At 38.4% G+C, this 26,583-nt stretch overlaps 1 protein-coding gene across 7 annotated transcripts in view; it reads left to right on the top strand.

Moving 5' to 3' along the window:
• The window catches only part of pcdh11 (protocadherin 11), a 718,842-nt gene that overhangs the window by 365,697 nt on the left and 326,562 nt on the right, over nucleotides 1-26,583 (top strand). For 2 of the 7 annotated variants that reach the window (XM_063000627.1, XM_063000628.1), the window contains one exon: nucleotides 24,708-25,756. The exons of 2 other annotated variants lie outside the window; for them this stretch is intronic. In XM_063000627.1, coding sequence (XP_062856697.1) covers nucleotides 24,708-25,102 — 395 coding nt within the window. In that variant the 3' untranslated portion in view covers nucleotides 25,103-25,756. Of the gene's footprint in view, nucleotides 1-24,707; nucleotides 25,757-26,583 lie in introns of those variants that run through there. 3 more of the 7 variants (XR_010013507.1, XR_010013508.1, XM_063000629.1) reach the window with 3 other exon arrangements.

The following is a 26,583-nucleotide window of genomic DNA, read 5'->3' as shown; positions in this document are numbered from 1 at the left end:
CCTTCATTATGACCCATTCTTCTCACAATATTTGACTATAAAGAGTAGACTATAAAGTCTACTGCCTTTTAGCAATGTCCATTCCGAAATGGTGTCTACATACTTTTAAAATTAAGTGAATATTATGTTATTTTAAGGCTTTGTATTCTCTGAACTGACACAAAAACCCTACATTTTAATTTAGAAGATAAATTATTTTTATTTATGGTACATTAAAGTGAATATACAACCATGAGTGAGTAAGAAATATTTATGCTTTATGACAGTTATAAATCTTCAAGGGTTTTTTTCTTCCCCATGGTTTGATTTGTAGATCTTGTCTGTTCTCTGAGATATGCTGGACCACCTTTATTAATTCATCTCACTAAATGTGACTACCACATTGCATGAAACGCCCTCATAAAAGACCAGCATCTTAATTATTTTATTTATTTATTTATATCAATTTTTATTAACCCATGTAGTTTATCTGGGTGGAGAGGGTGTCACAGGGCATCACTTTCAATTTCTAGCACTCACGTCATTGTTATACCTTCTCTTTCAGATAGATAGATAGATAGATAGATAGATAGATAGATAGATAGATAGATAGATAGATAGATAGATAGATAGATAGATAGATAGATAGATAGATAGATAGATAGATAGATAGATAGATAGATAGATAGATAGATAGATAGATAGATAGATAGATAGATAGATATGTACACCGACTAGGCATAACATTACGAGCACTGACAGGTGAAGTGAATAACACTGATTATCTCTTCATCACGGCACCTGTTAGTGGGTGGGATATATTAGGCAGCAAGTGAACCTTTTATCCTCAAAGTTGATGTGTTAGAAGCAGGAAAAATGGTTAAGCGTAAAGATTTGAGCAAGTTTGACAAGGGCCAGATTGTGATGGCTAGACCACTGGGTCAGAGCATCTCTAAAATTGCAGCTCTTGTGGGGTGTTCCCTGTCTGCAGTGGTCAGTATCTATCAAAAGTGGTCCAAGGAAGGAACAGTGGTAAAACGGGTGACAGGGTCATGGGCGGCCAAGACTCACTGATGCGTGTGGGGAGCAAGGCTGGCCCGTGTGGTCAACAGACGAGCTACTGTAGCACAAATTGCTGAAGTAGTTAATGTTGGTTCAGGTGTCAGACTCCATGCCTTGACAGGTCAGGTCTGTTTTGGCAACAAAAGGAGGACCACTTTTATATTTTTGTTGGAAGCGGTGAGGGCGGGAGGAGTAGTAATTGGACGTGTCTGGGAGACTGAGAGAGAGCTTATTGTCCGGATTTAGCCCCATCTGATTTCCACCTTTTTGGATGCTTAAAGAAGCTTTAAAGGGGAAGAAGATTTTCATGTGATGATGATGTGAAAGCAGCGGTGCATCAGTGACTACACGCTCAACCAAAAACATTTGTTGCTGATGGCATTAAAAAGTTGGTACGACGCTGGGAAAGGGCATCACAAAGGAAGGTGACTATGTAGAAAAGTGATGTCATTTGTTTTTCAAATTCTTGAAAAATAGAGTTTAAAAAAAAGTGCAGAAACTTCTTGAAGAATAATTCATGCTAAATGCAAAAAGCACAAAATCGTACAACCTTTAAAAAAGAAGGAATTACTAAAGTTCATGTTTAAACAGGAAGTCTCTCAGTAAGGAACTTAAAATATTCTTTACACATTTACAAAGAACAGATTTTTGTCTCCTAAAAGAATCAGAGAATTTAGCAAGTACACTAGTGCCTCAAGGAGATATCAGTAGCACAAAGAAACTGAGGTTTATCACTTTTTTTGTTTGTTTAACAGTTAATTAGCAGGCTTCTTCTTGCCCGAATTCACAATGTAACAGATTCGGTCCTTTTCAGAGACATTTGTTTTCCAAGACAATGAAGCGAGTGTGGCAACTAGCTTCCTGCTCTGCCAGTAAAGGGTTGAAGGATAGCCTCCATTGATGCCATGTACTCACTATCTGCCTGACCATAGCAGCAGTTACAGAAATATATGGCTAAGAGAGCAAGAACAAATCACAAGTGACTAACAGATATATTGCGGCTCCAGAAGCATCGTTTATTTCCTCACATCCCCTCGAGGGAACGTTCTATAGACTGCACCAAGAGTTAAAGGCCTGGTTCGGATCGCTCGTTTTCCATTTTTCAACAAGTAGAATTTTAAAGTGGGTTCAATTGGAACATTTGTTCAAGAAAACACAGTTAATGTGTTGCTAAAATCTACATGTACCTTCTGTCTGTCCGTCCAGCTGTCTTCATGGCTTCCTAGAGAGTGAAACGAGAGAGTAAGATACAGTGGGATTCCAAATTAAATATTGGATATTACTTCTATTAATTCTAAATGAATGAAGCATAATTATTTTTTAATATCAGGTCAAATAATGCATGTATATACACCGATCAGCCATAACATTAAAACCACCTCCTTGTTTCTACACTCACTGTCCATTTTATCAGCTCCACTTACCATATAAGAGCACTTTGTAGTTCTACAATTACTGACTGTAGTCCATATGTTTCTCTACATGCTTTGTTAGCCCCCTTTCATGCTGTTCTTTAATGATGATTCTCAGCACTGCAGTGACACTGACATGGTGGTGGTGGTGTGTTAGTGTGTGTTGTGCTTGTGTAAGTGGATAAGACACAGCAATGCTGATGGAGTTTTTAAACACCTCACTGTCACTGCTGGACTGAGAATGGTCCACCAACCAAAAAAATCCAGCCAACAGCGCCCCGTGGGCAGCGTCCTGTGACCACTGATGAAGGTCTAGAAGATGACCAACTCAAACAGCAGCAACAGATGAGCGATCATCTCTGACTTTACATCTACAAGATGGACCAACTAGGTAGGAGTGTCTAATAGAGTGGACAGTGAGTGGACACGGTATTTAAAAATCTTATCCACTCATACCAGCACAACACACACTAACACACCACCACCATGTCATTGTCACTGCAGTGCTGAGAATGATCCACCACCTAAACAATACCTGCTCTGTGGTGGTCCTGACCATTGAAGAACAGCATGCAGAGAAACGAATGGACTACAGTAAGTAATTGTAGAACTACAAAGTGCTTCTATGTGGTAAGTGAAGCTGATTAAATAGTGAGTGTAGAAACAAGGAGGTGGTTTTAATGTTATGGCTGATCGGTATAGATAGATAGGTAGGTAGGTAGGCAGGCAGACAGACAGACAGACAGACAGACAGATACTAAGTATAGATACATTGGAAGGTTATGCCTATATTTAAATCTTACAGTAATTCTGACTCTTATCAATAAATAAAAATAAAGGAAGTAAATGACATTGACTTGAACAAGCTTTTATTTTGAAAGCACAAAACTTGGAATGAAATTAAAGCTTGGCAGTAGAGTTAGTGCTAGACGGTTTAGTCTGCCGTGATGGAAAAATGCAATTAGTTCGTGATTACATAAACAGCATGTACAGTTTACACAGCCTTAGTTTTTAAGTTCTACAAATAGCCATAGTTTTTGCTATGGACTCTTTTGAGACAAAATGGCCAAAAGTATGTGGACATCTGACAATCAGCCTGTTGGACGTCTTGTTCTAAAACCATGTCAGCCTGTGGAGGTGACTACAGTTAATCGCAGGGCATAAGATGCTCACACATCAATTCACTCACATACAACCAGCTAAAATATACCATATGCATCATGTTTCATCAGTAGAAATGTAAATCTGTATTATTTGTTTTAGAAACCTTGCATAGGTTAGAAACTGCAGTAAAGGTTTGGATCTGGGCTATAGATTAGAAGATGGCATAGTCCACAGATGGGGCAGTGGTAGCTCAGTGGTTAAGGTACTGGACTGGTAATTGAAAGGTCGCTGGTTCAAGCCCCATCACTGCCTGGTTGCCACTGTTGGGCCCCTTAAACAAGGCCCTTAACCCTTAATTGCTTAGACAATATCCTGCTTTGGATAAAAGCGTCTGCTAAATGTCACACGTAAATGTAAAATGTCAATGATGGCAAAGTGTCTGCTACACAGTAACATGGGTCCAAAAGACGTGCGTTCAGTCCTTACTTTTAGTCCCTGTACCTTTCTTTTTTTCTCTCCTCTCACCCTGCAAAAACATGCCCATAGGCAAACTGGCAACTCTGAATTTCTTCAAGGTGTGAGTGAGTAAACGAACAGACGAGCATATGTTGTGCTGTGATAGACTGGCGGCCTGTCCAGGGTTTATACCTGTCTTGTTTTCTGTGTTTACAGATCCAAAGCGTCCCTAACCAGGGTATAGCAGTTACTAATAAAATAATAGATTTTACTGATGTTCGTTCAGTAGACTTCACAAACATTGGAATTGTTTTCTAGAATCGTCTGCAAGGTAATGAGGACTGGTGATATAATTATGTATCCTGCTATAAAAACTGTGATCTATCCTTAAGTGGACCAAGATATATTGTCGACCGGGCATAACATTATGACAGTGGTGAAGTGAATAACACTGATTATCTCTTCATCACGGCACCTGTTAGTAGGTGGGGATATATTAGGCAGCAAGTGAACATTTTATCCTCAAAGCTGATGTGTTAGAAGCAGGAAAAATGGGCAAACGTAAGGATTTGAGCGAGTTTGACAAGGGCCAGATTGTGATGGCTAGACGATTGGGTCAGAGCATCTCCAAAACTGCAGCTCTTGTGGGGCTATGTGTCAGTATCTATCAAAAGTGGTCCAAAGAAGGAACAGTGGTAAACCAGCGACAGCTGCGGCCATGGCTCGTTGAGGCACGTGGGGAGCGAAGGCTGGCCCGTGTGGTCCGATCCAACAGACGAGCTACTGTAGCACAAATTGCTGAAGAAGTTAATGCTGGTTCTGACAGAAAGGTGTCAGAATACACAGTGCAACACAGTCCTGCCATCCATGTGGATGTTACTTTGACACGTACCACCTACCTAAGCATTGTCGCAGACCATGTACACCCTTTCATGGAAACGGTATTCCCTGACGGCTGTGGCCTCTTTCAGCAGGATAATGCGCCCTGCCATGAAGCAAAAATGGTTCAGGAATGATTTGAGGAGCACAACAACGAGTTTGAGGTGTTGACTTGGCCTCCAAATTCCCCAGATCTTAATCCAATCGAGCATCTGTGGGCTGTGCTGGACAAAGAAGTCTGATCCATGGAGGCGCCACCTCGTAACATACAGGAGTTAAAGGATCTGCTGCTAACATCTTGGCGCCAGATACCACAGCACACCTTCAGGGTTCTAGTGGAGTCCATGCCTTGATGGGTCAGGGCTGTTTTGGCAGCAAAAGGGGGACCAACACAATATTAGGAACATGGTCATAATGTTATTTCTGATCGGTGTATATATATATACTTAGAACTGAACAGACTTTTTGTTGTAAAACACTGACCAGCCACAAAAAAGAAGATAAATCTCTGAGGTAGGTAGTTGGCAGAAAGTAGTATGTCTGAGAGCAAATTTGTAAGAGCTGTTATACTGACCGACCACTGTAGAAAACAGTGTGGCTTTCCAAGAAGCTGATATGAATGGTGAGTGGGTGAAAGCAGGCAGACTAGGGCTCTGTCAGTGCCCTTCTCAGCTCCCCTTAATCTTTCGCACATATTGCTCCATCCATCTACGTTATCTCTTCATAAAAGCAGCCTCTCGGTATACAAAGTGAATATCCTTCTGCCCCCCTCCCTCCCCTCCCACCAAGAAATTGTTTCCTTCCTTTTAGATTTGTAAAAGCATTATTGCGAGGCAAGGTTACTTTGCTGGTAATTTTCCACCTGCATATGAAAATGCATGCTTTTTACTTTTCTTTCTTTTTATCTCTTAAATTACAGACGAATTTATTACTTCTCATGCCAACATATCAACACAATAAGCACACTTTGGCAAGCCGGGCGAGCGCAGCATGGATCTTGTAGCGCTCTCTATGTGATTATCATGATCAGTGTTGATTGCTGATTGTTATGGTGTTTGCACCTCTTGTCTATTCGGCACACGCTGTGTGTTTGGGCAGTGCTGATTGTGTTGATGCTGCCGCCCCCGTCCTCCACGCTTTTAATGGAGGAGAGGCCTAAGCGGAGGAGCAGAGACAAGAGGCAGGGGCCATCAGACATAATGAACACCACGCAATCAGGCCCATCAGCACACAGGAGCTGGATGGAAGGAAAAAAAGTTGTCAGAAGACAGCAGCAGGGTTTTCAATTGAAAAAAAAAAAAAAAACAAGATGTGTTATCTACTTTTCTTTTACATCCAATGTGTAGAAAGGTGTACGTGTGAAAAACACTATACTGTATTAACAACTTATTATTCAAGTACATGGCTGGAGGGGACACATTTATTTATATTCTGGAAAGAAATCAAGTCCGTTAGCTGATACGTGGTTTTAATCAACACTAACAAAAGAAAAGACAGGACCGAGTGGCTGACCCATCATGTTCTGGGCCACTTTCTTTCTTCTGCACCCTGTCCTTTGATGTCATTCCATTATTTGTTTTGGTGTTTTAATCTCAGCCGAGTCAATAATATTCTTTGTAGCTTGAAAAGGGTAAGATGGAGAAAAAAAAAGTATTGTCTTGTGTTTGGAGTGCTAGTCTGTGACTTCTATCTGTTTGGACTCCGATAATCATTAAATGTTGTTTTTTTTTGGGCCTGCAATTACTTTCACTTGTGTCAGGTCAAAGACAACATGGACAGGGAGGAAAGAAAAGAGATGGAGGGGGTGGGAGTGAATAAGAGAGTGAGAAAGAACTGTGGAGGTGTGAAGCCGAAGCTTTCAAGTGTCGATGTAAAATGTGCTGGTATGTGCTGTAGCTGATGTATTCCTAACACATACCAAGTTACTTTCTACTGATGATCCCTTATTGTTAATTCATCAAATTAAAACGTGTTCTTGTGTGTGAAATGAATCCACCTTTTTGCTCCCTTCTACAAATATTTCCTTTGATTTTGGCTCTGTGGAGAATAAATTTAGGCACTAAATGTCCATCAGATTATGAAATAAACTGCATTTTGTATTGGTACTTTATAACAGATTTTTCATGTCAGTTTGGTTCAGTGTTGGATAAACTTAAAGAAATCAGATATTCTTTGTTATGGTCACTAATCAGTGTTTGTCTTGCATCTATTTGCTCTTTACTTTCCTTACAAAATCAGTGTTTCCCGTTCTTGTTTCCTGATGGCGTAGTTAATAAGTGTCACCTGTAGATAGTTTCACTGGGACTGATAGTTTATTAAACCCACTGTTCATCTGTGTGTTTGCAAGTATTATAAATGTAAAATGATTTGCTTTCAAGCTCTAGTGTACTAGTGGCAGGTGATTTTATTATCATTATTATTATCATTATTATTACTGTTGTTGTTATTATTACTTTTTATTTTATTTTTTTGTCATTATTTTTAGGTTATATTTTTATATTTTGTCATTATTTTTAGGTTAGATTTTTGTAATTATTTTTAGGTTATATTTTTATATTTTGTAATTATTTTTAGGTTAGTTTTTTGTAATTATTTTTAGGTTAGATTTTCATATTTTGTAATTATTTTTAGGTTATATCTTTATTTTTTGTAATTATTTTTAGGTTATATTTTTATATTTTGTAATTATTTTTAGGTCTTATTTTTATATTTTGTAATTATTTTTAGGTTAAATTTTTATATTTTGTAATTATTTTTAGGTTATTTTTGTAATTATTTTTAGGTCATATTTTTATATTTTGTAATTATTGTTAGGTTGTTTTTTGTAATTATTTTTAGGTTGAATTTTTATATTTTGAATTATGTTTAGGTTACATTTTTATTTTTTGTAATTATTTTTAGGTTATATTTTTATTTTTTGTATTATTTTTAGGTTAAATTTTTATATTTTGAATTATTTTTAGGTTATATATTTATTTTTTTGTAATTATTTTTAGGTTGAATTTTTATATTTTGAATTATTTTTAGGTTATATTTTTATTTTTTGTAATTATTTTTAGGTTATATTTTTATTTTTTGTATTATTTTTAGGTTATATTTTTATATTTTGTAATTATTTTTAGGTTATATATTTAGGTATATTTAGGTTATAGATTATAATAGTTAAAAGCAATAGCAAAAGCAACTCTATGTGGCTTAAAGTATTTGGACACTTCACCATGAGCTTGTTGTACATCCAGTTTCAAAAATATTAATATGAAATAGTGTCCTGTGATCTTTTAGATAAACAACAGCAACCTTTCTGAGAATTAGGGCAGTTGTAGCCTAGCGGTTAAGGTACGGGACTAGTAATCAAAAAGTTGCTGCTTCAAGCCCCACCACTGCCAGGTTGCTGCTGTTGGGCCCTTGAACAAGACCCTTAACCCTCAATTGCTCAGACTGTATACTATAACACTACTGTGTCACTTTGGATAAAGGCGTCTGTTAAATGCCGAATATGTAATGTAATGTAACAAATTCCAACAGACGAACTTCATGGCTGGGCACTGATATTTGTCAAGAAAGCCTCAACTTGTGCTCCAGTTCATTCCAAAGCTGTTTAGTGGGGCTGAGATCAGAGTTCTGTGCAGGCCACTGGAGATTCTTTAAGCCAAGCTTTTCTTCATGTCATTATAGTTCATGCTTTGTGCAAAGAAATAGGGTCTGGACTTTGATTTGGCCGTTTTAAGACATTTAAATGTTTCCTTTCAAACTACGCCAGTGCAGCTTTAGCAGTATGTTAAGTGTCATTGTGAACCTTAGTCCAGTTCTCATTAACATTTACATTTTCGGCATTTAGCAGATGATTTTATCCAAAGTGACTTACAGTACTGTGGCAGTATATTGTCTAAGCAACTGATGGTTTAGGACCTTACTCAGGGGCCCAACAGTGGCAATCTAGCAGTGGTGGGGCTTGAACCAGCAACCTTTTGATTACTAGTCCAGGTAGTACCTTCCTTACCTGCCAGGCTTCAACTGCCATATTTCTAAAATACATATTTTCTTTCTTAAGAATTTCCCTTTATAGTGCCATATTTATATTTCAGATACTTCCATCTCTACTGTTGATCTTTCAATCTCCTTCAGCACTCACTTTAGAATCTTTGTAGTAACTCTGTTTAATGCCATTCTTGCCCAGTTTGTGAGTTTCGTTGGGTGGCCTTCTCTTGTCAGGTTTGTAGTGGTGCAATTTTATTTCCATTTTGTTATAATGGATTTATTGGTGCTCAGTGGGATGTTTAAAGTTTGGGTTTTGACAGGTTCTGTTAAAATTAATTGCACGCAGGTGGACTTTAATCAACTAATTATGTGACTTCTGAAGTTAATCGGCCCAACCAGATTTTATTTGAGGGTTTCAGAGCAAAGAGGGTGAATACAAAGTAATCACAACTTTTCAGTGTTCCACTTATTTTCCAATTTAGACTATTTTGTTTGGTCCATTACATAAAATTCAGATAGAATTAATATAAAACTAATTCTAAAAATAGTAATAATAATAATAATAAAAATAATTTTATTTGGATTAATAGGTATTGTTATAGTAATAATAATAATAATTTTTATTTGGATAAATAAGTATTGTTACGATTATTAATAATAATAATAATAATAATAATAATCATTTAATTTGGATTAGTAAGTATTGTTATGAATAATAATAATAATAATAATTTTAATTGGGTTAATAAGTATTGTTATGAATAATAATAATAATACTTTTATTTGGATTAATAATTATTGTTATAAATAATAATATTAATTTTAATTGGTGTAATAAGTATTGTTATGAATAATAATAATAATAATAATAATAATAATAATTGTATTTGACTTAATAAGTATTGTTATGAAGAATAATAATAATAATAATTATTATTATTATTATTATTTTATTTGGATTAGTAAGTATTGTTATTAATAATAATATTAATAATAATAACTTTATTTAGATTAGTAAATATTTATATGAATAGTAATAATAATTTTATTTGGATTAATAAGTATTGTTATTAAATAATAATATTTTTATTTGGATGAATAAGTACTGCTATGAATAATAATAATAATAATAATTATTATAATAATAATATTATTTTTATTATTATTTTATTTGGATTAATAAATATTGCTATGAGTAATAATAATAATAATAATAATAATAATAATTGTTGTTGTTATTATTATTATTATTACTTTTTAATTATGTTTCAATATTTCCTACCTTGAGTTCTGAAAGATTTAATTACTTATTGCAAATGACTTGCAATAATTTTAGTTATTAATAATCTTTAGAAAATATGTCTTCACATTTTCAGCAGCTCTAAAAGTGCAGCTTTAACTCAGGTCTTTTTTGTAAACAGCCCAAGATTATTAATGTCATACACTGCTGAAGTAATAACAATCATTATTTCTGATGTAATTTGTCAGTATAATCTGTTTATCAATAATTTTGTTTACCAGTTATTCAGAAACTGAATTGTAAAGCCACAAACCACTTCACATCTCTTAATTTTTTTAATGCTATTTTTATGTGTGGAATAAGTAGAAATACTGTAATATGTTTTCCCTCCCACACTTCGTCTCTAATCATGGGTGTGTTGTGCCTCAGATTTCACTGTACATTTAAAACTTCATGAATATGGAATGTAGAAAAGGCAGCCCATTCTTTCAGTCCTCTCACCAGAAATAAAAGTATAAATCACTCATGAAGTACGGTGACGGAACTGGAGTGAGATCATGATAAAATATGTCCGGCCTGTATTACGTGCTCTTTCTCTGCTCTATGAGAATGAAAAGTAGGCCTGTGCTTTCATCTGACGATCATGTCCAGCCTTTAAAAATGGCACTGTTCTCTGTGTAAAAGGCTCATGGGGTTAAATGGCTTCATTATTATTAATGATCACCCATTTGCCAATCCAGATGTAGAAGCAGTGTGGCAGAGGAATAAAATGACAGTCTGTGCAATTACTAACTCAATTATTTCCTTTCAAATTTAATTTTGGCTGACAGTATAGGCCCCTTTAGGAACATATGTTCACTCTGTGTACACTACTGTGGCATTTCATCATAAATGTGTGGACATAAATCTGATACTCTGGGCTTGGCTTTTTTTTCCTTCTGTACTCCAGGCTTTTGTATTTTGTAGTAATGTCACTGGGTTAGTAATATTATGCACAATTTTTGTGTTTGTCCTTCATTTTTGCATGTAACTACTGTACATACCATCACTTAAATTAATTTTAAATCTTGTTTGTCTCAAAGTATTGTGCCCAGTAATTCCAGGGAAGGCAAACCCACCACGACTCGATTTTGTACATTTAATTTTCATCCTTGTAAGTTATACAGTAATATTACATTTACACCAATCAGCCATAACATTAAAACCACCTCCTTGTTTCTACACTCACTGTCCATTTTATCAGCTCCACTTACCATATAGAAGCACTTTGTAGTTCTACAATTACTGACTGTAGTCCATCTGTTTCTCTGCATGCTTTGTTAGCCCCCTTTCATGCTGTTCTTCAATGGTCAGGACTCTCCCAGGACCACCACAGAGCAGGTATTATTTGGGTGGTAGATGATTCTCAGCACTGCAGTGACACTGACATGGTGTGGTGTGTTAGTGTGTGTTGTGCTGGTATGAGTGGATCAGACACGCAGGGCTGCTGGAGTTTTTACACACCTCACTGTCACTGCTGGACTGAAAATAGTCCACCAACCAAAAATATATCCAGCCAACAGCGCCCCGTGGGCAGCGTCTTGTGACCACTGATGAAGGTCTAGAAGATGACCAACTCAGCAACAGCAGCAATAGATCATTATAGCAATCATAGCAATCATCTCTGACTTTACATCTACAACTAGGTAGGAGTGTCTAATAGAGTGGATAGTGAGTGGACACGGTATTTAAAAACTCCAACAGCGCTGCTGTGTCTGATCCACTCATACCAGCACAACACACACTAACACACCACCAGTGGTCTTGTGGGGCTCCTGACCACTGAAGAACAGGGTGAAAGCAGGTTAAAAAAGTATATAGAGAAACAGATGGACTACAGTCAGTAATTGTAGAGCTACAAAGTGTTTCTATATGGTAAGTGGAGCTGATAAAATGGACAGTAAGTGTAGAAACAAGGAGGTGGTTTTAATGTTATGGCTGATCAGTGTATTATTTATCTTTAAAAATTCTCACCTTAAATGATGCTATTCTTCAGCGTTGACCATCTACTAAAAATAAAAAGAGTGCATACTAAATTCACTTTAATAAAAACATGCTTAGCAACACATGAGAATCTTATGGCACTCACCCATTTTATAACAATAAAGCTATTACATCTCTTTTACTATTTATTAAAGTAAATGTTCTGATCCTCTTTCTGGTGGCTAGAATTTTATAGACATTAGGGATGACCAAATAAATCATATAACATTTGAGCCTACAGCTAAATTGGATAATTTTGCCACTTCCATAAACCAGCCATGCAAACCGACCATTCTGCATTATGATGGAGAGAAATATAGCAAAGTGGGCACAGTCCACTAGATATCGTTTTGGCTTCATCAGTTTTATGAAAAGTCATTTCTTATTCATTTGCATATGAAAAGAGGTGTCCTTGAGAAATACATTGATGCAACAACCTATTAAGGTGCTCAAATAAGTCGGGTTATTTTTGATTAAAACTAATTACAGTGATCAGGATTTTAAAACACGTTTGTACATGACACAATTTTACTATTTATTTTTGCAGTATAAAGCAGTTATTAATTACTAAAATTATTATTTGTCCTGCGTTCTTGAGTGGTGCATTGGTAAATAATGCTAGACCACTACCACAGGGATCCTGGGTTCGCATCCCCAGCGGTGCTATCGGCCAGGTGGGCGTCTGCACACAGACATAATTGGATGGGTTCGTGTTCTGTTCGGGGTGTGTTACTGCACTACATGCAGTGATTCCAGGGTAACCAGACTCACCTTGACCAGGATAAGTGGTGGTAAAACTTAAAAATGAAATGAATAAATATTTTTCCTATGGTACAAGTACACAGTTGTAAGTAATAAGTGAAAATGTAACACAAAATAAGCTTATTTTAATAACATGAGGGTTCTTCAAAAAGTTTCCGCACTTTTCAGTCAGCAGTGGAGGGTTTTATCGGTAGAGGTGAAAAGTAACGCAATCAGGGTAATTGGATACGACTAGATTAGGCGCCGTACCAACTTTTTAATGCCATTAGCAAAAAAAATGTTTTGTTTGAGCGTGTAGCCACTGATGCACTGCTGCTTTCACATCATCATCATCACATAAAAATCTTCTTCCCCTTAAAGCTTCTTTGAGTGTTCCAAAAAGGTGGAAATCAGATGGTGCTAAAGCCGGACTTTAAGCTCTCTCTCAGTCTCAGACACAACCAATTACTACTCCTCCCACCCTTACCGTTTCCAACAAAGATATAAAAGTCTTTTTGAAGACCCCTTGTAGTTGTGTGTAGGCTATATTATTATATGTCACTTTTCCTAAATGTCTGTTTTCCATTGCACATGTGCAGTATTTTATTGGATTTATGCAATTACTGTACATTAAGTACAACATTCTACAGCTTATATGCATGTGCTAGTCTAATACTGCCTGTGCTGACGGGTTACTAACAAAAAAAACATCTAATCATATAATTGATTTACAAATGTCAAACACAGTCATGGACAATTTTGTATCTCCAATTCACTTCACTTGCATGTCTTTGGACTGTGGAAGGAAACCCACACAGACACATGGAGAACATGCAAACTCCATACAGAAAGTACCTGGACCGCCCCACCTGGGGATCAAACCCATGACCTTCTTGCAGTAAGGCGACTACCCACTGAACCACCCATACATTAAACAAAATAAAAATGCATTAGTTATTATTGTTAGGTGTTGTAATATCGCTCTACAGTACTTTTTGGCTGACTGATGTTTAAATTGTCTTCATGTGTCCTCCCTTATAAAATTACACCTATCAGGTTTGAATGGATTTCTTTAAAAGAGTAAAATACATATAAAATAGGAGTAAAAATTATTCATATATGCATGCTGGATATAAGAACACAATAATGTGTGTTGCATTTAAAATTTGAGTTATAAAACTTTCTCTGCCATTCCTGAAATACATTTTTAAAGCATATATAGCTGTCTGTCTTTAAATAACTTTTTGTAGTCAAAGAATCTATATTCTCTGACCACACAAGGAGGTCAGCCATAGATTAGGTCTAACAGGGCTTGCAGCTCACATCTCAACATCAAAGCAGTCAGGGGCCAGCCTGCCTTAAATGATGGTGCGACATACAAAGAGCAGCACGGAGAGATGTTTGTCTCAATCTTACTAACGCTGGTCCACCAACAGCGGCAGCTGTGTGGTTAGTGTCTAGTTGAACTGCTCCACAAGATCATCGCTTTAAGGGTTTAAGAAGAAGGGTGGCGCTGTTCTTGTAAATGTGTAACCACTTATACAGCTTACAGACCAGCCATGAATCAAAATTTCTGCCCCTGCAACCAAATTGAGAAAAGCATGCCCTTGAGGTGGGCTCCAGCTCATCCACCTTGCTTAACCACCCTTAATCCTTCTTTTTTATGATCCCACTTCTGACACCGGTGTAGCAATAAGAGGAGAGGAGTCAAGATCTAAATTACTTTTTTAGTCAGAATAGGAAGCAACAGCAAGAAGGTCAGCACAGTCAACACCTTTAGCTCAAGCTAGCCCTGACAAAAACAGTGAATAACACAGAAACTGTGGATTTTTAGAAGTGCAATAGCCATGAGCCAAAGCTAGACACATTTGCATTTAACTGCTTACAGCCAATAGTGTCCAAGTCCAGTGTGATTCATATCCATTAGATGGATGGAGTAGATAGATGGATGGATTAGATAGATGGATGGATAGATTAGATAAATAGATGGATGGATTAGATGGATTAGATAGATGGATGGATAGATTAGATAAATAGATGGATGGATTAGATGGATTAGATAGATGGATGGATAGATTAGATAGATGGATGGATGGACTAGATAGATGGATGGATTAGATAGATGGATAGATGGATGGATGGATGGATGGATTGGATGGATGGATGGATGGATTAGATAGATAGATGGATGGATTAGATAGATGAATGGATGGGATGGATTAAATAGATAGATGGATGGATGGATTAAATAGATGGATGAATGTATTAGATAGATGAATGGATGGATTAGATAGGTAGATGGATTGGATTGGATGGATGGATGGATTATATAGATGGATGGATGGTTTTGATGGATTAGATGGATAGATAGATGGATGGTTGGATGGTTTATATAGATGGATCGATTTGTTGGATGGATGGATGGATTACACTTCACCATAATAAGGTGAGTTTAAAACTTCCAATTTCATATATATATGTATAAATATGGCAAAAGTCAAATGCTTGTTATCCTTTCCTGTTACCGTAGCCTAATAAAATCAGTCATGCAGCATCATGTTTACTTCATTACACCTTGATTTAGAGCAGTATAGCTCTCCTAATGGTGCAGCAGCTTTCTGTCCCGTCAGATGCTGTTTTGAAAGGGGAAAATAATGTTCTATATTGATGCAATTAGCTCTCTAATTGGTAGTAATGGCTATGCACATGCTACCATAATGAGATGACTAATCATCCCTCATCTATCCTTCATGTAATTCCCTTCAGGTCGTGCCTCCTTCCTGAGTAGCCCTGTTGCTGCATGTCATCTGTGTTTATGCTCTAACTTAGGCCTGCCTGTCATGTGCTTAACACCGCGTATTCCTCCCTCACGTTCAGCCTTGCCGGCAGATAACATATTTACTCTTGTTTCTTTAAGATGGTAAGCATCTTCATTTTTCTCCACTTGTCTACCGCAGAGTTTAATGAACTGCCAGCTTTAATACTGGATAAGTGCTGATATCTGATTAAAGAACTTAAGCTCTGAATTACTAAGCACTCGCATGAGTAAAAAACATGAAGAAAATGTCCAAGCTTACTTAGTAACAGATTCTATGGAGCGTGTCTTTTAGAAAATCCAAAAGGATGTTTTGATCTACTAAAACTTGGCCTTAAAGGAACATTTTATTCTTTCTTTTTTTTCTCCACTGCCACCATTGAATGCAAGGCAGAAATGGCTCTGTGGGGGCCCTGTGGGGTCCTGACCATTGAGCTTCTATATGGTAAGTGGAGTGTGTGTACAAACAAGGAGGTGGTTTTAATGTTATGGCTGATTGGTGTATATGTGTATATATATCAGTGGCGATTTTTCTAAGACTGCAAGGGAAGCTCAGCTTCCCCTAAAATGTCAAAAATTAAATGGTCAAATATGTACAGAGACAAGTTTGTTCAGAATCAGCTACTTATCACAAATCGACTGACTCGATTTTGTTAACTTTTTGCCCGTAGAAGCTGTCTCTTCACTTCAATGGGACTGTCGAAATGACAGTCGAAAGGCTGAATCCCGTTTTGAGTGACAGCTATTTGCTGTCCATTGAGAGGACACTGGTCAAGTCCCTGGAAAAGACGCCTACTTGGTACGATAGGATCACAGGCCATTTTCTTGAAAAGGAACGGAGGGCAGAATTTATGTGTAAATAAATTGACAAATTTTATGACGTAAGCCGACAATGAGCTTCCCCTCTTTGAAAGACCAGCAGCCGCCACTGATATATATATATATATAGTTTGTGTTATGTTCATGACAAACCCTGGAGCATGGTTGATAAATACATATGGTTTACTGAGTTAGGTGTAAAACTTCAGTAACCTCATATATATACAGTATATATATATATATATACAGTGTATCACAAAAGTGAGTACACCCCTCACATTTCTGCAAATATTTCATTATATCTTTTCATGGGACAACACTATAGACATGAAACTTGGATATAAGTTAGAGTAGTCAGTGTACAACTTGTATAACAGTGTAGATTTACTGTCTTCTGAAAATAACTCAACACACAGCCATTAATGTCTAAATGTCTGGCAACATAAGTGAGTACACCCCACAGTGAACATGTCCAAATTGTGCCCAAAATGTCAATATTTTGTGTGACCACCATTATTATCCAGCACTGGCTTAACCCTCCTGGGCATGGAATTCACCAGAGCTGCACAGGTTGCTACTGGAATCCTCTTCCACTCCTCCATGATGACATCACGGAGCTGGTGGATGTTAGACACCTTGAACTCCTCCACGTTCCACTTGAGGATGTGCCACAGGTGCTCAATTGGGTTTAGTCCATCACCTTTACCTTCAGCTTCCTCAGCAAGGCAGTTGTCATCTTGGAGGTTGTGTTTGGGGTCGTTATCCTGTTGGAAAACTGCCATGAGGCCCAGTTTTCGAAGGGAGGGGATCATGCTCTGTTTCAGAATGTCACAGTACATGTTGGAATTCATGTTTCCCTCAATGAACCGCAGCTCCCCAGTGCCGACAACACTCATGCAGCCCAAGACCATGATGCTACCACCACAATGCTTGACGGTAGGCAAGATACAGTTGTCTTGGTACTTCTCACCAGGGCGCCGCCACACATGCTGGACACCATCTAAGCCAAACAAGTTTATCTTGGTCTCGTCAGACCACAGGGCATTCCAGTAATCCATGTTCTTGGACTGCTTGTCTTCAGCAAACTGTTTGCAGGCTTTCTTGTGCGTCAGCTTCCTTCTGGGATGACGACCATGCAGACCGAGTTGATGCAGTGTGCGGCGTATGGTCTGAGCACTGACAGGCTGACCTCCCACGTCTTCAACCTCTGCAGCAATGCTGGCAGCACTCATGTGTCTATTTTTTAAAGCCAACCTCTGGATATGACGCCGAACACGTGGACTCAACTTCTTTGGTCGACCCTGGTGAAGTCTGTTCCGAGTGGAACCTGTCCTGGAAAACCGCTGTATGACCTTGGCCACCATGCTGTAGCTCAGTTTCAGGGTGTTAGCAATCTTCTTATAGCCCAGGCCATCTTTGTGGAGAGCAACAATTCTATTTCTCACATCCTCAGAGAGTTCTTTGCCATGAGGTGCCATGTTGAATATCCAGTGGCCAGTATGAGAGAATTGTACCCAAAACACCAAATTTAACAGCCCTGCTCCCCATTTACACCTGGGACCTTGACACATGACACCAGGGAGGGACAACGACATATTTGGGCACAATTTGGACATGTTCACTGTGGGGTGTACTCACTTATGTTGCCAGCTATTTAGACATTAATGGCTGTGTGTTGAGTTATTTTCAGAAGACAGTAAATCTACACTGCTATACAAGCTGTACACTGACTACTCTAAGTTATATCCAAGTTTCATGTCTATAGTGTTGTCTCATGAAAAGATATAATGAAATATTTGCAGAAATGTGAGGGGTGTACTCACTTTTGTGATACACTGTATATATATATATATATATATCAGTGGCGGCTGCTGGTCTTTCAAAGAGGGGAAGCTCATTGTCGGCTTACGTCATAAAATTTGTCAGTTTATTTATACATAAATTCTGCCCTCCGTTCCTTTTCAAGAAAATGGCCTGTGATCCTATCGAAGAAATGGGTTGCAGTTTGTCTTTCGACTTCACTCGCAAAATCCGCGATGGGACTGAAGCTCCCAGTGATTAAGTGAAGGTGTAGATCTCAAAATAGCTGTCAATCAAAACGGGATTCAGCCTTTCGACTGATCCTCCAATCATCTTGCAGAAGCTCCACGTCCAGACCCGCCCACAGCTCCATTCACCCCCAGAGACGCTCAGCGTCCGGGGGCGGGACAAAATCGTGGCATTTATCCAATGGAAAAAAACCTTTCCATGCAGTCCCATGGAAGTGAAGAGACGCTCAGCTTCTACGGGCAAATGCATTGACGGTACGGGAAAGTACGGGAAAGTATGAGAAGTTAACAAAATCGAGTCAGTCGATTTATGATAAGTAGCTGATTCTGAACGAACTCGTCTTCGAGATGAACGTGTTCTAACGCATTTGTAGTCAATGAAATGTTAACACAACTGTAAATATTTGACCATTTAATTTTTGACATTTTAGGGGAAGCTGAGCTTCCCTTGCAGTCTTAGAGAAATCGCCACTGATATATATATATATATACAGTATATATATATATATATATATATATATATATATATATATATACAGTATATATATATATATATATATATATATATTAGGAACCTAAAACATTATTGACTAAAGGTTGTGTACCTTTATACCTTTTTAATGTAAAATCAAATTAAATCTTTTCCAAAAACAATCTTTTTACATCCGACTAAGGAATGTTTCGAAAGAAAAAGAGATAAAACCTGCGAGTATTTGTACCGCTGTAATTACAGCTTAAAACGGGTCAAAGCTTCAATCAGCAGCAATTGGTCATTTTGTAAAATGCAAGCTGCAAGACAGCAATCACACAATGTAGTAAAGGAGCTGAAAATCTGACTGCACTATAGATGATATGTATGGTACATAACATTCAGTTTTCAGACCAGCAGGAGGTCTTCGCCTCTCCAAGGGGAAAGAAATCACACAAAATATGAGTGTATGAGGTGTTTGGGGAATACATTGAAATGTATGGGGATGGACTGTACATGTGCACAGTATAATCCTTTATTTTCCTAAAAAGAAGCTCGACAGGAGACCTGCAATTCCCTCTGAATACAAAAGACACTTAACTGTATCAGAGTGGGGTGCTCGCCTGCAGCTGACGAAAGCATTCAGTGCTGTTACTCCCGTCAGTCAAGCAAACCCAGTCCCGGTGGAGAAGAAACGGATACAGACGATGTATTCAGAGCTTTTTTAATGTAAAATATTACATGCAAAAAAAGTACTTTTGGCTGTTGACACAGCACCCATGACAGCTTGGCGCTACGCCTCTGTGGGAAGCACTGGGGCACTAAAATCCAGCTTTCATGGATTATATAGTTACACGAGCTTGTCGACTTTGTGCCGTTCGGATCCCAGGTTTAAGTATTCTGAATGTGTTCGAGTACAAAAGTAAAATATAATTTGTATTCAGTCCAACGTGGCATTTTCTCTCCTACTCACGGTGCCGGTAGGTCTGCTGGAATCTACCCAGGACAGGGGTCCATTGCAGGGCACAAACAATCACACATTTACTCACTCACACAGGGTCAAAACACTGAGCAGCCAATCCACATTGTGAATATTTTAAGAGGTAGGGAAGGATTGGGATTACCTGATGGGAACCCATGAAGACTTGCGGGAAAACATGCAAAATATGTAACCCAGGTCCTTAGGAGCCATGTTGTTGTGCCCTGGTGTCGCCCTGATACCATTTGTTTATACTATTAATTAATCATAGGGGAACTCCACATTCCCCTCTCATTTCTGTAGTCATTAAGATCAGGGTTGCGGAAACGACGCACACACACACGCACACACACACACGAAGCAATTTAAATCCATGTGTACTGGAGGAGAACATGCTAAAGTCTGACAGTGAGTAAATGCAAAATGAGGCTGTTAGCATGTAAATACATTCATTAATTCATTCTTTCCCTGTCTGTTTTACCACCGCTTTATTCTGGTCAGGGTCACGGTGGGTGCAATTTACTCCACGAAGGGTAGAAAACATCCAGGACAGCTTGCCAGTCCATCACAGGGCAAACACACACACACACACGCATAGACACACAACTAGGGCAATCCTGTATCTCCAGTTAACCTGATTGCATGTCTTTGGACGGTGGGAGGAAACCCACATGGGCATGGGGAGAACATGCAAACTCCACACAGAAAGGACTGGTCGCCAGTCCATCACAGGCAAACACAAATACACACACACTAGGGTAACTTAGTATCTCCTATTAGCCTGACTGCATGTCTTTGGACGGTGGGAGGAAACCCACATGGGCATGGGGAGAACATGCAAACTCCACACAGAAAGGACAGGTCGCCAGTCCATCACAGGCAAACACACACACACACTAGGGCAACATAGTATCTCCAATTAGCCTGACTGCATGTCTTTGGACGTGTACACGAGGAGAACATGCAAACTCCACACAGAAAGAACCCAGATCACTACACCTGGAAATCGAACCCTGGACCTTCTTGTTGTGAGGTGACTACCCACCGAGCCACCGTGCTGCCACATACAAATACAGTTACAGAAATAATAATAATAAATAAATATCAAAATAAATATATTTAAAACGATATGTTTAATATTAAGACGTCAATACTGTTTCAGAATGCTCTGCTCAACCCTGATCATTGCTGTCTTTGTGAGTGAGTGAGTGTGTAAATGAGTGAGTGAGTGAATGAGTTTGTGTCTGTGTGCATGTGTGCAAGCATGGACGAATGTGTCTATTGTGGCGTGAATGTAGAATAGAACGTGTCTATTGTGTTTGCTCCTGAGAAGAACAATGGCTTGGAAAAGACACCTTTAATTTCTAAAGCAGCTTGGAGGTGATTTACAGCGAGGCTGTACAGGCGTGCCGGCCCTGACTTATTCCGCTTACACAGAGAGTGAGTGAGCGGCATCATTTTTTCCTTAATGAAGTTAGTGACCCTCTGAAAGGTGACACATTTACCGCTTGGCTGATTTATGCACTGATTCTCTGAGGCGCACTGGAACAGTGCAGGACCAGAGGGATCCAGCCGCATGTTGTCTTCTCCTCTCTCTCTCTCTCTCTCTCTCTCTCTCACACACATACTCACTCTCTCTCTCACACACACTCTTATTGTTTGTCCCTGATTTACTAAAATGCAAAAAAAAAAAGTCTAATTTGTGAAAGATTGCACTTATGGTTAGTGGGCGTGATGTGTGTGATTTAAGATTAATTGTGTAAATGTTTGTGAGAAGAAGGTGAGTAAGTGTTTGTGTGTGTGTATTTGTTGAGGGGGATGGAAGGGGGGGGGGGGGGGGTAATTACATTTAAAAGAAATTAGAATAAATTGGAACACTGGATCAGCCTAGTGGTGGATAATGTACCCAAAATCTTTTGTTACTGTACGGGGGGGAGTAACATTTTGGTTTTTGTTATTTTTGGTACTAATAGTGCATACAGGTACAAACCCGGTAACCAGAAAGGATGGTAATGTTGGATATTCCACAGTTTCCATAGTTTATTCCTGCCTTGCACCCTGAGTTTCTGGGAAGAACTGGTCCCATCATGACCCTGACCAGGCTAAAGAGACTACTAAAAATGTTTAAAAAACCCTAGTACCCAAAGACAAACCAACACGTACACAGGAAAGCATCCAAAACCCCTCACAGACAAAGACCAGAGGCAAAGATCAAAACCAGGTTGCCAGGACCCAACATGAAAATTATTTCCACAGTTTAATCCTGCCTTGCACCCTGAGTTTCTGGCTAGTACTGGTCCCATCATGACCCTGACCAGGCTGAAGAGATTACTGAAAAAATAGTTAAAAACCCTAGCACACAGCATCCAAAACCCCTCACAGACAATGACCAGAGGCAAAGATCAAATCCAGGTTGCCAGAACCCAACATTTTAACTGTTCATTCAAAACGCAGCTCAGTTCAGCCGTCAAGAAAAGAAGCCGTTTGTCTTGATAACATGATGATTATTGTGAGTGACAATAAACCTGAATGCTCATGGATTTACAATATCATGATGTCATTTTTGCTCTTCCCCCCATAGTAGCGAACATGATTAAATCTTTTGCTTGGCAAATAAAAATCACTAGAGCATGCAGAATACCGGAGGAGGAGGAACAACAGACCCCGTCCTTTTCAATTATTGATAGCTTTCCTACTCATGCAAATAGGATGAATTATTTCTACATGACAGCTTTAAACCAACAGAAATAATAATGCTTGTATTTTCTTACAGGAGCGTAAGTCCACAGGTTCTGCTCTGAAAATACTGTTTTACATTCCAATTTTCTGAGCTGACAGGCTTTATTGCGGAGGAATTTTCCTCTGTACTATACGTGTTATGTCAGAGCAGGGCTTAATAAGGTGCACTTCTAAAGCTTTCAGTTCTCTGAAATATCGTACCTGATTGCAGTGTTCATTATGATTCAAACTTCAAATATGTTAACAATTAGAAAGAGTCAAGCTCAGGGTCCGTTCCAGTGCTTCAGGTTTGATGTGGTTATTTATTTATATTCATCTAATATCTGAGGATAAAAGATGAACCACATTGACGGGTGCTCTAACAAACAATGACTTAATAACTCTCTTCATTAATAATTTAAGGCAAAGCCAGTCTAGGGCACAAAACAAGACTATATTTTTAAAGCTTTCTTAATTAGGCTACAGGGAATTTGCTGCATATAACAGGTTAACACCAGCAGCCATGGGAATAATTTGTAAATTAAAAGTATTAATGGTGTTTTGTTCATTATGAAATTAAAGACATATTTATAACTACTGGCGTTCATTAAGCTACAACTTAAGGCTGGATGATAAGATTTTAACATCATGAAACATTTTTTTACTAAGTATTCTCCATATCACGTTTTTATCATTTTACAATCCATCTAAATAACACTTTACTGACATCTGTAAGTGCCTCATGACACCTATACATCTATATTTATTAGGACTGATTCCAATAAGCCATTCACTGTAATTAACACTGAGTACATTTAGATGTAAAGTTTATACACTTATCAGCCATTAAAACCACCTTCTTGTTTTTACACTCAGTCCATTTTATCAGCTCCACTTACCACATAGGAGCACTTTCTAGTTCTACAATTACTGACTGTAGTCCATCTGTTTCTCTACATACTTTTTTAGCTTCTTTCACCCTGTTCTTCATTGGTCAGGACCCCCACAGGCCCACCACAGCGTAGGTATTATTTAGGTGGTGGATGATTCTGAGCACTGCAGTGACACTGACATGGAGGTGGTTTGTTAGTGTGTGTTGTGCTGGTGTGATTGGATCAGACACAGCAGCGCTGCTGGAGTTTTTAAATACCGTGTCCACTCACTGTCCACTCTATTAGACACTCCTACCTAGGGTTAAATACAATTACAGACATATAGTTTATGGCAGGCTTGAGATTGTCCATTTTCTATTGACTATTTGGCCAAATTTGCACTTATTTGACTTTCTAAGACATCCAGTTATAGTCTTTGGTATTCTGAAATAGCTACAATATCCACATGATTTTGAAGTGTGTCTATAAGCATTTGTCTATAAGCTATAAGTAAAAATAGCATTTGTCAGGCCAGGTATCAATGCTGGCCAAGGCTTTATCACAGACGTCTTTAATAGGCATGGGATCGTTGGTATGTCCCCCACATTAAACTCATCAACTCAGGTCCTAATAGATCTCAGTTTGTGCCAAAAAGGGAATAAAAATGCTAGAACAGGAAGGGGCTTTCCCAAATCAATGCTATACAATTGACTTTGTATACTTGTTATTAACAGGTATTGCTAAAACACCTGAACTACATAATTAGAAGAGGTGTCCACCTTTGTTTGCTTACATAAGGTAGAACTACATCACCAAATTAATAATTCAGGTTGCTGCACACACACACACACACACACAGTGTTTTAATTATTAACAATAATAGAACTGTTGTGAAATTCATTTAAATTCCAAGACTGCCATGACATACATGTGTGGCACAGTGGAATGTTAATGTTTGACAAATTTGACTTGCTATGCTTATGCAGGTGTCATGTAGGCCTATGAGTACATGACATCTACATAAGGTCATCAGTTGTTACTTTTTGAGACATTTGGAGGTAGAAAACATAACACAGCATAAGTGATGCTCATATATGTTCATTTTCTTTTTCAGCTATTGAAGTGAACCTGCAGAAAGCACTGGCCGAGGCCTCCGAGACCTGCACCCAGGAATGCCTGATCCTCGGCCACTCTGACAGCTGCTGGATGCCCCCAGCGGTGACCCAGTTCCAGACGTCCGGCACTGCCACGCTTCCTTCATTTAGCCTTCAGCAGAGCTGGGCGCGTGGAGGCGCGATGCCAGATGGCCGTCACACCCTTGGCAGGTCGGTGCCCAGAGATGATGTGGACAAAGGGAGCAATCGTCCTCAATTCTACAACACGCTGGACAGACACTGTAGCAAGAAAGATGACGCCGTAAAGGTCATCCCTCTAGCCAGCTTCTCAGCCACGTCCAGCCCGCAGAACACTGGCATTTCCTCCGCTTTCTTACATGAGCATCAGCTGTAATAGAAGTGCGTGGTACTAAAGCTAGTCCCAGCCATTTTCAGCAAGAATGGTGTTGGGGGCGGCATTTGATCATTAAAAAAAAAGAAAAGAAAAGGAAACCTTAAAGACGTTCATAATCAACACATCTGTAGTGGAAGTGCTTATAAGGAAATTTTGTATTTGTAAGTGAACTGAAAGTCAAAATAGTCCAATGCACACTGTACAAACTAGATATACAGTAGATCTGAACCAAAGTAGCACTGAAAATCAAAAATGAATTTAAAAAAGTTTAAAATAGCTGTGTCTCTGCTAGGTAGTGGCTAATGAATCGAGCTTCGATGATGATGTCAGTGTTTTTGGAGCTTTTTAAATATGATGTAATCACTAAACACATATATGCTGTTGAATGAAATTAGTGAGTTGTTACTTGTGTGGGTGATTGCGATATCTTAGCTTCAGTGAAATGGTAATACGTGATTTCTCGCCGAGTTTTTCCGAGCAGTTCCATTCAGATGACACTTATCCCCATCCGAGTGTGCTGCATAGACTTTACTGAGACAAGAGTCTATTACTGTAGGCCTTTACTGCAAAAAATGGCTCTGGCTCTGTGTTAACATTGTAAAAAGTTTCTTAAAGCTGTTTGTTTTGAACTTTCTTTCTTTCTTATGGACTGAAAAGTGGGATTTTCCTCTGATGTGCAGTGTGTCTACCATTCTGTCTTTCCTATTATTAGGAACCTGCTCATTTTCTCATTAACCAAGCCTGGGAAGGCACAGACAGATGCACTAAAGAGCCATCCTTTGTTTTCTTTCTTTTTCTACATCAAGTTTCGCTCTTGAAATATACAATTTATGCACCATAACAAGTGCTATGGAACTAATTATGAGAATCTCCTGATAGTGCAATTACTTTGATCTGTAATCACCAGAGCAGCCATAGCTGTGGAAGACTGCTCTGTAATGGTATAATTGGCTTACTTTTTCTGTTTGGTGGTGGGTGTGTTACATTTTATATGCACCATTGTTTTTAACTTGTAACACATAATTCCAGGTCTCTTCATTGACATTGTCCTTGTATTTGACTATTTTTAACTGTGTTAAACTATCAGAATCCTTAATTCCTTAATTAACTGTATGCTGGTTCAAACTGCTAAAACGTAAGATTTCCTATTATCTACATTAATTAGGGAATTTAGTTTTCAATCATCCTGGAATTCTTCTCAAATTCTTCCCAAATTTTATTAACGGAGCCAAAACTTTATGTACAGTGCTGTTATAAAGTACACTTTACTCATTCACTCACTCACTTTCTTAACCGCTTATCCCACCAGGGTTGCGGGGGGCTTTTCAATGGGCGCAAGGCACACAGCAACACCCTGGATGGGGCGCCAGTCCATTGCAGGGCAGACATACACACACACACACACACACACACACACACATTAACCTATAGGGAAATTCAGTGTCTCCAATTGACTGAATGTTTTTTGACTGTGGGAGGAA

The sequence above is a fragment of the Trichomycterus rosablanca genome, chromosome 8 (assembly GCF_030014385.1).
Source record: "Trichomycterus rosablanca isolate fTriRos1 chromosome 8, fTriRos1.hap1, whole genome shotgun sequence".
In the NCBI taxonomy this organism is placed as follows: Eukaryota; Metazoa; Chordata; class Actinopteri; order Siluriformes; family Trichomycteridae; genus Trichomycterus; species Trichomycterus rosablanca.
This window is presented reverse-complemented; position numbering and strand designations above follow the sequence as displayed.